General features: G+C 41.4%; 1 protein-coding gene across 6 annotated transcripts; it reads left to right on the top strand.

Annotated features, from left to right (window-relative positions):
- Positions 1–470: 470 nt before the first annotated feature.
- On the top strand, positions 471–13,140 carry tdrkh (tudor and KH domain containing). Of its 6 annotated transcripts, none has more exons than XM_037080884.1 (15): positions 471–488; positions 3,247–3,407; positions 3,533–3,624; positions 5,239–5,440; positions 6,068–6,207; positions 6,435–6,756; positions 6,874–7,040; positions 7,723–7,898; positions 8,604–8,668; positions 8,810–8,961; positions 9,072–9,182; positions 10,998–11,052; positions 11,247–11,341; positions 12,351–12,432; positions 12,538–13,140. In XM_037080884.1, exons 2-14 carry the CDS (start codon positions 3,278–3,280, stop codon positions 12,387–12,389), a joined length of 1,746 nt encoding a protein of 581 aa, XP_036936779.1. In that variant the 5' UTR covers positions 471–488; positions 3,247–3,277; the 3' UTR covers positions 12,390–12,432; positions 12,538–13,140. The 6 variants fall into 6 exon arrangements, with proteins under 6 accessions (XP_036936779.1, XP_036936775.1, XP_036936774.1 ...); XM_037080880.1 differs by lacking the exon at positions 471–488 and adding an exon at positions 1,443–1,561 and having other exon boundaries at positions 12,351–12,416; XM_037080879.1 differs by lacking the exon at positions 471–488 and adding an exon at positions 1,444–1,561.
- The last annotated feature ends 33 nt before the right edge of the window (positions 13,141–13,173 follow it).

Here is a 13,173-nt window from a genome sequence, read left to right as displayed (position 1 = left end):
TACTTATTTCAAAAAGTGCCACAGTGCCTCTGATGCAGCATCCTCTCACACTGTCACTGTCTTTCCGTGTATGTGCGAATTAGTAAGTTGCCACAGAGAGCGTCTGCTGGTACAAGTGTCAAGTTAGAGAATAAAGAACGTACTTCCGGTTGACCTTTCAAGGTAAATGTATTTTTAGTATGGTCGTAGTCCTTCACCGTCAACATGAGTCATTTAGTTGTAGGCCTGTTCAGTAGCAATAGTCACGACCTTCTCTTAAAATGTCAATTTTACACACATCTTTTAATCCTAAATGTGAATGTAATTTTAGTTTCCGGTGTACGCCGTGCTGACTCCGGCGAGCTTGACGGCAGTGGCAGAGTGCAGCAAAAGGGGTCGGTTGAAAACAGCGAGGGACTGTCTGTAAGTGTCATACGTTACAACATGTATTTATTGCACTTTCCTAATTACGGTAGACCTTAGAAACATACATAGGCTGTGTTGTCAGGGTATGTACGCGTGCTACGGACTTCCAAATGTTTGACTTGCTTGCATGTGTCAGCCAGCAGCTAAGCTAATGTTAGCTTGGCTAGCTCAGATGAGAAAGTGTGTTTGCGCTCGTTTTGGCAGCTCGTCAGAAATGGAAAATACACTCGGGTCTTTTGGAGATTATACTGGTTTGCGGTTTTGGGTTGACACCGTAACTGAACAATGAAAACGTGCGTTAGAGATAGAAAAGGCCAAGGTTATTCAGCTAGTTGAGTAGACGTTTCCTTGGTTGTGAGAGACGTGACTCAAAACTCCCTTTAAAATTCTAAAGATATACAAATGGTGTCATATTCTCAAATATAGCCTCTTGGTGTAACGTTAGTGTTGAGTCGTGTATTAGTGGGAAAACTTGTTTCAATTCGGTTCGACCAAAATGCTAGTCACCAACTTTCCAGCTATTCTTACCAAAACATAACGGTACCAGACAGTAACTATGGATGACATTTGTACTATTTTATTGGCACCATGTTTATTTTAACGGATCTTATGAAGGCCGAATTTATCTAAACACTATATCTATGTCAGGAAAGTTTTAAGTTATGCTCCTAAATACTTGTGCACATCACCTTAAATGTTCCTTTTTAAAAGCGAGGATCATTTTAAGGAAAAATCGCAACATTACCTGGGCTGCTGCCTACACGCAGTATCCAGACAGGATCCAGAGCTGAACAGTTCAAAAAGGTGATCAGTCATCATGTTGTTTTAAGGTAGACCTGTATTACCAGTGCTACCTGGCTGGCACAGTGAAGAACTATATCATATAAAGTCTGTGGTGAATTCTGATGAAATGCTCGAAATGACATCGAAGTGTGACTGACCAATTGCTGTTATGCAGTGACTTAAAATGCTCAAACTTTCTTCCCCTTCTACCTTTCTGTCAGTAGTCTTGAACTTGGATGTAGACCAAAAAAAAAAAAAACAGACGGGATCGGAGAAGATTTGTGTCTAATTGTCACGATTCTTCCGAGATGGACGTTGGAGTGTCCAAGTCCCATGTGTTTCTCAACTACAGCCCCAGAGCCCTCTTCTCCCAGTGAGACACGCATCTGCATGGTGGTGCTGTGTGCTCCTCGATCCTACGTGGTTCTAATACTCTCCTCTGTTGGCTTACCTCCAGTACATTCTGTTTCTGCGTGAGAGTTGTAGTTTTAGCTGTGTGACGTAAAAAAAGACTCGGAAAGAATTTGATGCAAGTGTTCAGTGATTAATGGAATGGCTGGAGGTCGCCCAACTACAGTCAGTAGTATTCAGTGTGTGCAGCTGCAGCAGCTTTCAGTGCAATGCATCTGGCAGTAAGTGTCAGGGCTGCAGTTTGGCTTGGTGCATTTCTAAGAGGCGCAGTGCTGTGTGTGTGTGTGTGTGTAAACTAAATGTTTGTCATTTAGGGAAATGTACTGTGTGTATGTGATTGCTTGTGCACGTTTCTGCGGGCTCATGACTTTGGAACGTGATGTAGTCTGAGATAGTGGAAGGCTACATCGTAAGAATCTCCTGCAGTGGTTCTCAAAGTGGGGTCTTGGGACCTCCAGGGGTCCTATGAGGACACTCGGGAGGTCATAGAATTGACTGTGATGGTGAGTTTCTCGCAACCCATCATGCATTCGAGAAAACAATCACACCGCAATGTCTGAAGCTTCAATCGCAACACGTGAGCTTTATCAGCAGATGGAGAGGTTTTTCTTGAAGATGGTTCAGCAGTGGTAGTTTCCAAAAACAAGAATGAACGCTGGCCCCTTGTTACATGGGTGTGAAAGGTCCAGTGTGTTGCATTTAGAGGGATTTAGTAGCTTAAATGGAATACACTATTCATAATTATGTTTTCATTAGTTTATAACCCTTTGAAGCAAATAATTGTTTGTTACCTTTGAATGAGCCTTTTATATCCACAGAGGGACCAGGTCCTCTTCCAAGGAGCCTGCCCAGAATGAACAAGCCAAACGCTGGCTGTAGAGAGGGCCTTTTGAATTTTTCATGTTTTTATAGCCACTATAGGGGAGGGTGAGATGTGGGTTGTTGAGTAAGTTGTAATCTGTAACTTGGCTGCCAGATGCCACTGAATCCTGCTTGTTCTTTAAGTTGTAAAAGTGCTCTGAAACATTTTTTTTTTTTAATGTTGCTTCTCCGAACTGGTCAAACACCATCTGCTGATGAAGATCATGTGTTTTGATAGAAAGCCCTGGGACTATGGATGATTGGGTGAAATTGTTTCTCGGATGCTGTTTTCAAGGTTAAGAATGAACGTTGAACTTCATAATCTAATTTGACCAAAAAAACCCCCCCCAAAAAACGCTGTACAACTTTGTTCCCAAAGTCAAGGAACAAGAACCTTGTGCTTGTTATCAAGACAATTACACAAATCAAAAGCATCTTTTCATATAGCTCAAGAGGACACAATCTAATCAATTGGGGTCTGATTTACAAGCGGTCTGTTTGAGAACAGCTGATCTGTTTTGAACTCAGGCTGGCTTTTGCTTCAGGTTTTGTGCTGCATGACCAAACAGTTGCCCATCAAGCCACCACTGATGATTGCACATGACACGAGCCGTTACATTCTGACCGCCGTGAAGATCATTTTCACATTTTCCACAAAAGCAATAAGAAAGTGTTGTAAGGACAATTCTTAGACAGTAGTGGAGATGAAAAGTTAATGTGCAGGACAACTGGGAACAGTAACAGAAAGTTACACTTGCAGGAGACTGACACCGTGCTTGTGTTTAGGTGGAGCATCCCGCTGGGTGCACGGCTTGTCATGGACGCAGTAAAGGAAGGTCACAAGAGCACCATGAGCTCGGGCAAAATGGTGGCTCTGGCGGCAGGGCTCTCTGTCGGGGCCACGGTGGGCTACATTGTCTACCGTCATATAAGCAGCACCAACAACAGTGAGTATCTGTCTTTTGAGAGTTTGTATGTATTTGTGTACACGTGACAAAGTGTAAACTTCTTTGTTCATTCTCTGTATACCTTTTTTTCTGATTGAGTGTTGTGTCTGCGTTGCCATTAATAGTTCAGGGGCCCAACACTGAGGTGTCCAAGATGACACTTCCTGTAGAGGTTTATAGAAGCATATCCAGATGCCAAGCCAAGTTTTTGGACATGGTGAGTAGTTCATTGACTGATAATGAGTTTCCATCTGCTCAGTAGTTAATATGGCTAGACAATTCTAGCAAGAGTTGCTAATAATATATAATACTTATATACCTCTATAGAGTGGTGTGGTCTTTAGTCCTAAAACCTGAAAATCAGTCAGCATTTTTGCATGTCAAGTTCCCTCATCTCAAAGTCTATGGATTTTTTTATTACCTAAAACACGGCCTGTGGTTACATACGTTTCATCATATTTATGCGTTTGGTCCTACAACATTATATACATATAATGTTCCATCTGCTTCTTTAACATGCTATCTGTTAAAAACCAGACCACGCACATAACCAACACAGCTGCCAGGGTGATTGGTCTCCCCAGACCCAACCTCACAGAGCTGAACAATATGGCCATGACACATATCACAATATCAATATTATAGGGCATCACACAACAACTTCATCCCACTGCCATCAGGGCAGAGCACGGAAGTGCAGTGTGGCTCCCTTTGGGAAAAGCCTGATGCCCTCAGCCATAACTGCCCTTAATAATAGGCCTAGCTGAACAAACCCGAGTTTGATTTTGGAATTTTTGTACTATGTGTTTTTTTTTTTTTTTTACTGTGTGATGTCGTACGGGTAAAAGAATAAAACCTAAGTCACCATTTAGTTTCACATAATTTAATCATAGAGTGCTTACATGTCTTAAAAGGTTGTCAGGGACATTAGGCGTCATCCCAGCGAACAGTTACAGATTATTTTAACTCTAACTTTACTTCTTGTACACTGATCAGTTTATTGAAAACCTGAGAAAGATGCTTAGTGTCGGTCACATGTTTAAGTCATGTGACCCTGATGTAGTCTGTTTATAGCCTAGCATTAACATTTCACTTCTAGAGATTTCATTTACGGATCAGAGATCACAAAAGTGGTGTTCAGCTGTGATCTCTCTTTCTCTCTTCCTGTTTCTGTTTCTCTCTCGCTTCTCTCTTGCATTTTATTTTCCTTCCAGCCCTCTCCAAATGGGAAGGGCTGCAGAAAAACAGCTATGTTCACTAGGTCCTCGCTTGACACTCCAAAATCAAACAAGGTTCAGGAAGTGCTGTCAAAGCAGTGTGATGTGCCTCATAATGCTTTTGATGCGTGTGGGGCCGCTGAAACAATAGGTGGGCTTCAGTTTCGGTGTGTTTTGGCCCTTTAAACTGCTACTTCGAGAAGACATAGTTTCCTGATGGAGTTCACCGTTCAGTCTAATTTTATCTCAGTGGAGATTTGATGAGTCTCTATGGTTCCATGCTTGTTAAGATGAAGGTGATGTTCATAGAGAAAGGTCCCCTTGATGATAGGCTAGACTTGTGCATCCTCATTTAACTTTCAAGCCAGCCTTCTGATAGATCAAATGAGTTGGACGGCAGAGAGTATCATAGAAGCCGATGACTTGCAATTTCCCTTATGATAAGGAATAACGCTGAATCAAATACCTGTTTTTAAATGTGATTTTCATTTTCCTTTTCATTTTCCTCTCAAATCTAACCATATCAAGTGTGTGTTTCCCAAATCCAGCTGGTTATTGTGTATCATTTCAAGCAGCCTTACTCTCTGCTCTCCTATTTCCTCTTATTCTTTCAGGTGACCCAGAAATCTGGAGCTCATGTGAGGGTTTTGTCAGATGCAGGGGAGCCTGGATGTAAGACGGCCGTGTGTTTCCTGCTGCAGGGTTCTAAGGAGCAGGTCCTGTTGGCTCGCTGTGTCCTGGAGAACCTGGTCACTGAATGTGAACCGGTGGCGGAGGATTTGGAGGTTCCTCAGACCGCCTTTGGACGTATAATAGGTAGCTTCCAGATATTGAGGACAGTCACACTGACAGTCCTAGACCTCATTCGTTTTCCTCGGAGCCGTCTTGCTTTCAAAACAGCTGCAGGCTATTGTTAATGCTGATGGTGTATACTGCATTTGTTCCTCTTACTCATTTTCTTCCCATTAGCATGCATCTATTCCCTTACTAAAAGCACCACTTATTGATATATTATATGGACAGTGGATCGTTTGGCAATGTCAAAGATTTTACTTGTACATGCAGTGAACCCATAGAGAATTCTATGGAAACCCCTTTTGTTTTGGTGTTCCAGGCTTCAGACTCTTAAATGTCTGAACAGCTCTACTTTGTCCACTTTTTTGGACACCAGTAAAGCTATTTGGCACAGAGAAATATGATATATCAGACTCTTAATACACACACAGTATTTGTTCACAAGATGCATTTAGTGTTGGGTTGGCTCTGCATTTGGGATTTGTGGACATTATATGTAATCCTTAATCCTTAAATAAATGCTTCATCTAAACAGCCAGTATTATTTTGATAATTTCCACAATTTGATTTAACCTTAACCCTTATTTAGTTGGTTTTTCGCCCCGTGTACTTAAGGTGCATAACTTTGTGGTTGTGGTTGTCCTATAGGCCGCGGTGGAGAGAGCCTGAAACTCATCACTAGGACCACAGGAGCCAAAGTGGTTTGTTCCAAAGAGAAGTCGCCTGGTCCTGGGGCAAAGGGCAATGTGACAATCACAGGGACCAGACAGGAGGTGAAACAGGCCAAGGTGAGAAGGACTCACACTTTTGGATTACCTTTCTGTGGTTAGTCCTATGAATAAAGTTAAAATTTAAAAAAATAGTTGTGATTGTTGACTCTCAACCCCAGTCAGTAGTGACGCTGATCAAAATTATGTGTCGACAAACAGCCGCTCATCAAAAAAATCCTACACAGTTTTCCTTTAAGCATGCTATCTAAAACAAATGCAACTTTGTCTTTGTGATTTGTTTGTAGGAGCTTATTCTCGAAAAAGTCAAAGAGGACATGATGGTGAGGACAAAGATCTCCCAGTCATCTGCTCAGCGGCAGAAACGTGGTCATACTGCTGTGAATCAGAGGCCAGACAGCACGAAGACTGAAGCACCAGTGGGCCTGAACAACAACGGTCCTTACTCCCAGACTGAGAAAAATGGGCTTATCCATGCCAATGGAACCACAGGAGAGCCTGAGAAAATTTTAAACAAGCTAGAGGAGCTGAAAATCACTAACACGGACAACAATGGGGAGGACGAGAGTTTGTCCGCTGACTCTCTCTCTGAAATTTCCAAGTTCGAAAGTAAGTTCACTTTCTCTATAATTGAATCTTGAAAAGAAAACTGCCTTGCTATACTCTGTTCTTGAACAAAGTCATATCATACAAAGACTATTTTGTTTTTCTGTGTGTGTTGTCCAGTTCCCAGCCCAGACCTGAGCTTCCAGCCCGATGAACATCTCGAGGTTTATGTTTCTGCTCATGAGAACCCCAACCACTTCTGGATTCAGATCCTGGGGGTTCGCTCCCTGCAGCTGGACAAGCTCACAGAGGAGATGAACCGCTTCTACAACAGTGTCAACCCCACTGTAAGGATAACTCCTGCTGTCTCTATTTTTGTGCTGTACCATAAAAGTCCTGTTTTGACACTGACCACGAGAGATTTTTACACTGTAAGGCAGCTCCCTCTGCCGCGTAAACAACAACGTGGCGTTTCCTCTTCATCCAGATTTGGTGAAGGGGTGAATGCAGATATTCTGGCATTAACGCACCAGGAGGTTGGCCATTGGCCGTTATCAGGCCACTGGTTAGCATCTGTGTTCCTGTTTTAGCGCTGTGTCCCATACTGTTGGCAGGAGTCTGCCATTGTCTGCAGCCTTTCGCTCTACTGACCTTTGTTTAACAGGTGGTCGAGCCTGTCCATAAGAGAAAAAACTCATTTAGAAAGGACAAAAGTCAATAGGGCCCACTCAGAAGGCAACTTTCTTGAGTAGAAGTGGCTATATTAGCGAGAGCAGTGCCAACACAATAGGCAAACGGCACCCTGTGTAACAATGGTCTGTACAGTCATGTTCAGAAGTTTACATACACTTGTAAAGAACATGTATATCAGGGAGGTTTTCAGTTCCAATGATTTCTACAGCACTCATTTTTCTCTGATGTGGTTAAAGGCCTCACCCTCTCTCTTTCAAACATATTGCTACTCATTGTGGTCATACAAATCAATTGCCACCACAAATGTGTAACTCTCACTGTAACTCTATTCTTCAGGAGCAGAGGGTAGAGACCATTGTCGTGGGGGACATTGTGGCTGCTCCATACCAAGACCACGGCACATGGAACAGGGCCAGGGTGCTGGGTGTCCTAGCCTCTGGACTGGTGGACCTTTACTATGTTGACTTTGGGGACAACGGGGAGCTGCCCAGAGACAGCCTCTGCAGAATGAGGTAAGAGAGAAACAGTCAGCCTAACATTGTGTAATTATCACACCTCAAAGTGGGGCACCTTTAAGATAAGTCTATCATATTAGAACACAAAGAAACTGGAGGTGGGGAGGGAGCAAAGACACGCAGATTTTCATTAAATATATCGCCATTATTTCAATCAGTGTATTGATTACCCCAAGTGGAATTTTCTTGTAATCAGTGTATGACATCTGACATCACTGTGGTTTTGGCTTAATCAGCCCTTGTAGCTGATTTCTTTGAGGCTCAAACTTGTATAAGCTGTGTAATTGTTTGTTCGTACTGGTGGGAGCTTGGGAAATAGCTAATTACATTCACTCAATTACTGTACTTGAAAAAAACATGTTGGGTACCATTTGAATGTCTGTTGTTGATGTAACAAGTGTTCAAAAAGTAACCAATTAAGTTGTGTTTGAGAAGAACTATGAAGGGAATTAGTATGTTGGTCAGTGTTATTTTAATACCAGTAATTTTACTTGTAGTTGAGTAATATTTCAGACATGGAAATGGACTCATAGAGAGAACAGATTTTCAGTGCTCTTCATCACTGGGCAGGAGCCAGGGGGTCTACTGTGTTAATGTGTGTGAATGCAGCTGCTGTGTGCAGATTATTGTATGTGGCTACAGTTACGACATGTTACTGCTGTGTTATTAACAGCTTATGCTTTTGCTGCATTAACATTTCAGGAGTGACTTCCTCAGCTTGCCATTCCAAGCTATTGAGTGCAACTTAGCAGGAGTAAGACCAAAAGGTAAAGCTCTTGTCTTCATAACTTTATCACATAGGCTAAGAAAAAGGTGACAATCAAAGGATGTTGTTTATTCTCAGCTGAATACTCCTCCCCCTCAAATGTTATTCTCATTTTTTCTAACTTTTTCTCCTGTTTTTCCAGGAGAGGTGTGGACTGAGGCAGCCCTGGACGAGTTTGAGCGGCTCACATACTGTGCCTCCTGGAGACCTCTGCAGGCCAAACTGTGCAGCTACTCTCACTCTGAGATCTCCTCCTGGCCTAGTGTCAGGCTCTGTGACACCAGTGAGGGCAAGGTCAGCTGTTTTTTTTTATATTTTTTATTTTCAAGGTATCTGTTAGGTTTGTTTCTCATCCTTTCTGCTGTTTTCTTGCACACACGGTGTAAAACTGTTGTCTCTCCTAGATGGTGGATATTGGTGAGGAGCTCATAAGGCTGGGCCATGCTGTCAGCTTCCAGGAGGTTGCAAACGGGAGGACTGAGGGAGACAATCTTGGCTGTCTGCGGAGGATGCTGGTGAGTCATTGAGTCACGCTGACATTCCTAAAAGCTTCAGTAACACTGGTGACAAAAAGCCTGTTTAAAATCTTAAATCTAAACTTGATTCTTGTCACAGTAAAAAGGGTTTTAATGCCTATTTAAACGTCACTAAAGGGTCACGTCTTATAGTGATTTGTTCCAGGATGTAGGGATGCACCGATATGTCAGTTAAACATCAGTATCAGCCGATATTCGCCTCGTCAAATTGCTTTTGGTATATTGACAAATGAGTTGACATTCAACCAGTAGTTGAGTTTATCTGTTCTCACATCTGTGTCATCAATTTTGTGCTGACACATTCATGAGCTATTTGCGCATGATACCTCTGCATCAGTTTGTAAGGTGTTATTAAGTATGTAGTGGTTTAACAGGCCTATAAAAGGCCTTTGAACTTGTTTTTTGCGAGAAGAAGGTTATCAAAGATAGTGTAATAGATATTGTATAATTGAATTTGTGCTCTTTAAGTGGTCTAATGATGGGCTGAGTGACTTTCAAACAGTTATTCTGTATAATAAAGATGTTTCTCTGGCACAAAAGCAGAAAAAATGATAGCAAATAAACTACAATAGCAAAATGATTCGTATCAACATCAGCTATCAGCCAGGTTGTTATTTTAAATGTCAGTATTGGCTGATGATCAGTGTTACTCACATCACCTGTTAGTGAATTTAATGTTGTGGCTGATTGGTAAATCGTATAACTTCATATTAAGAAAGACAGAAACAGACATTGATAGTACGATGATGGAAAAGAGAGGCAAAAATAGCTGGTTACAATGTTAAAAATGTCTTACAATGATCCGAGAAGATTAAAGCAAGAGTGATGTTTCCCTGCCTCATTCATAGTATTTTCTGTTGCTAAGCAACCAAATGGGTATATGCTCTGTTTCCTGTTAACGAAATGCACATCCTCAGTGCACTTGAATAGCCACTTTCGCCTTCTCCGGTGTTACATATGTGCGGCTTCTTTGCTGACTGAAAACATTTCAATTTTACCATATCAGAAGAAAAACTTTTAAGACAACGCATTAGACTCTGATAATTTTGAATCAATATTTTCACTACTTCCTGCTATTTTATTGATTTAACAATACTGCTAAGTCAAAAGTAGTCAACAAAGTTAGGTAATTGAATTGAAAAAATCATAACAGAGTCATCATCAACCTTGTTTGCAGTTCTTGGTGTCCTGTCAACAGTTTTACAGATGTCTCTTTTATAGCTGTATTTTGGCTGCAGCTGAATTTTCACTGCAATACTTCACATGGGCCTGTCCTATCCAGGTTATATTAAAATCTATGGGTGGGACCCATAATAATGGGAGTCGGCCTTCTTGAGCAGCATGCTTGCGCCTCCGCTGTACAAAGAGAACAATGCAATTACAAGGATAATGTATAGATACTCTTTTCCCTTGTTATATCCATGAATTTCACAAGCAAAATAACCACATGATATGTTGATAGATGTCATCGGTCACAAAATGGGATTGTGACATTATTTTATCGCCACATTTGGTATATTACTACAGCCCTAGGTATTGATATTGGCTGAAAAACAATCTGTATTGTGCATCTGTACATTATATTTATATGTCATATTTGATATATATATATCTGAATTGGGAATTTGCCTCATATTTCAGGTTAAACTTGGACAGAACAGTTTGAGAAACAGAAAACAGGATTCTTGAAAGATTCTTTTATTTTGTCATTACCAAACACAATGTAGCCTACACGTCAACAAGTTTTACATATGTCTTAAATACTCAAAATCTGCATTTCTTGTCCTCCTGTAGGATGATGTAATAGGAGCATCATCAGAGCTCAGTCTCTCCTGTATCAGCTTGTCAGGTGAGTGCAGCACAGTAAACAGTAACTTAATCACTGTTCCACTGACCTCACAATAGACCAGAAAATAGTACATTTAAATCGATACAAGGCCCGCAAATCGATGTACTCACATTTTTTGTTAAGTGACTGAATCAATGCAGATTTCTCTCTTGTATATGAACTATTGTTCTTTTTGGTGGTGGGGTTGACTAAAGGCGCTCAACAAAGTGAAGGCTGGTCGTGTGAGCAGACATCATTGGTGCCATCTCCATGTTATGCACACATCCTGAGATCTGTGGAGCTACATAATGTCAGTCCTTCATCTATATTCACTCACAGCTTTGTCCACTCCAGCCCAGCCAAAATGATATCACATCGTTCAGTTCTCGCCCACATTAACTCACACTAGCATCCGCGCTCATTCTGATGTCTCTGTGCCAACGCTGCAGCTCGCAAACTCACAACTTCCTGTTGCTTCCTCCACTTTTTATCTTGCGAATTCTTGGTACATTTGGGAGTTAACCAAATGATATTGAAGTTAGGAAGGAGAGAAAGACAGTGAAATGTTGTGTCCAGATAGAAACACTGAGAGCTTTTAATCCTGTCAGTCCTCGAGCATGGAGATGGACATCGTAGTGAGGAGCTGCATCAGCAGAACCAGCACATCTGCCAACAGTCACACAAGCCAGACCTCCAGTTGCTGTGATAGCATGGGTAGAATGAAGAGATGAAAGCAGAGATAATATCACAATTGCTTGGAGTGGTAGCAGCGTCCTTGATGACAACAGCAGCTACAGCAGTGATGTTATTTCCATGGGACTCGCTGAGCCCTGTGAAGCGATATTTCAGCCCCCTGACAGAGAGGACGATCAGCTGGAAACAGATTGTGGACCACTGCCACCACACATGCTCAGAGAAGAAGTAAAGATACTAGAGGGTGTGGCAAACGGAGACCTGAGTGGAGCTGGTGTAGATGACTGTAGAGGGAAAGTGTATGAAAAAGATAAAGTGGGAGTTGGTAAGATGCCAACTCCTGGGGCAGCGCTCCCGTTCTGACGCAGCAGGTGAAACATTTCAAACAGAAGCAGAAGAGGAAGTGGGCTGAAAAGTGCAAATGTGGAACTAACACCTTTACACTTGAGAGGATAACAGGAAATACAACAACTCATACATAAGAATGAACGATTGAAGCTTTAATAAAACATCTGAGACAATAATGGATTCACTGCCGGCTTTGGGTACTTGACGGTGTTCAGCACTTGGTCTTGTAATGATTCTTGAGTGACTAATAACTGGAGTGTTGTCTTCTTGTATCCCAGAGGCTGCCTCAATCTCAGGAAGCGTTGATGATGTCATAGAGGATGAGCTCCTCTGAGACCAAAGATGTACATAAATATCAAGGTTTTTTTTCTCCTGGTTCACTGACTGACATTCTTTAAAAAAAAAACAGATTTATTAAGTATTATCTATGTAAAAGTGATGACCTCTCCTCCCCTTATCTTGCAGCACTGATGATCCACTCCTCTGTATCAGTTCAAGTGGGATGATGGGACCTTTCCTTGTCTGACCCGAACTCAACCACATAAATCCTCATCGTGAAGCCTTACCTACTAGACAAGCGACAGCGTGGCAGTTCTTCCAGCCATATTCACTTTATTGTTGTTACTTCAGTACAGAATGAATATGTTTTACCTTTATTCTGTTCTGTATTACCTTATGCTGCTTTGCTTTTATGTGTTGTTACTATATTTTGTGTTCAAGAAATGAAGAGAGGAACAAAAACAGAATGCCAGTATTATTTTTGAAAAGCACTGTGATAAAATCACTGGAGACAGAAGGCAGCTGGTTAGCTAATAATCATATCAGTTTGTTTCTCGACTTGTATGTGTATTAAGAGTTAACTGCCAGTCTATTTGGCTTCTCCAGTTATTATATTTTGGAAATGAATACATTATATACATATTGAATGTGGCCCTCAGATTTTGTTCAGTATAAAAATGTGGCATCTACTGTATCATTAACTAAGGACAGAGGAAAGTGGTAGTTTGTCTTCAGAGGTGTAATAGACTGCACTATATATAATAAAGGATTTATTTTATGTCACAAGAATCGTTTGTGTCTTACTTTGCAAAACTGTTCAAA

This window comes from Acanthopagrus latus, chromosome 20, assembly GCF_904848185.1.
Source record: "Acanthopagrus latus isolate v.2019 chromosome 20, fAcaLat1.1, whole genome shotgun sequence".
NCBI classification, from domain to species: Eukaryota; Metazoa; Chordata; class Actinopteri; order Spariformes; family Sparidae; genus Acanthopagrus; species Acanthopagrus latus.
The sequence above is the reverse complement of the archived record's forward strand: the minus strand, read 5'-3'. Positions and strand labels throughout refer to the sequence as shown.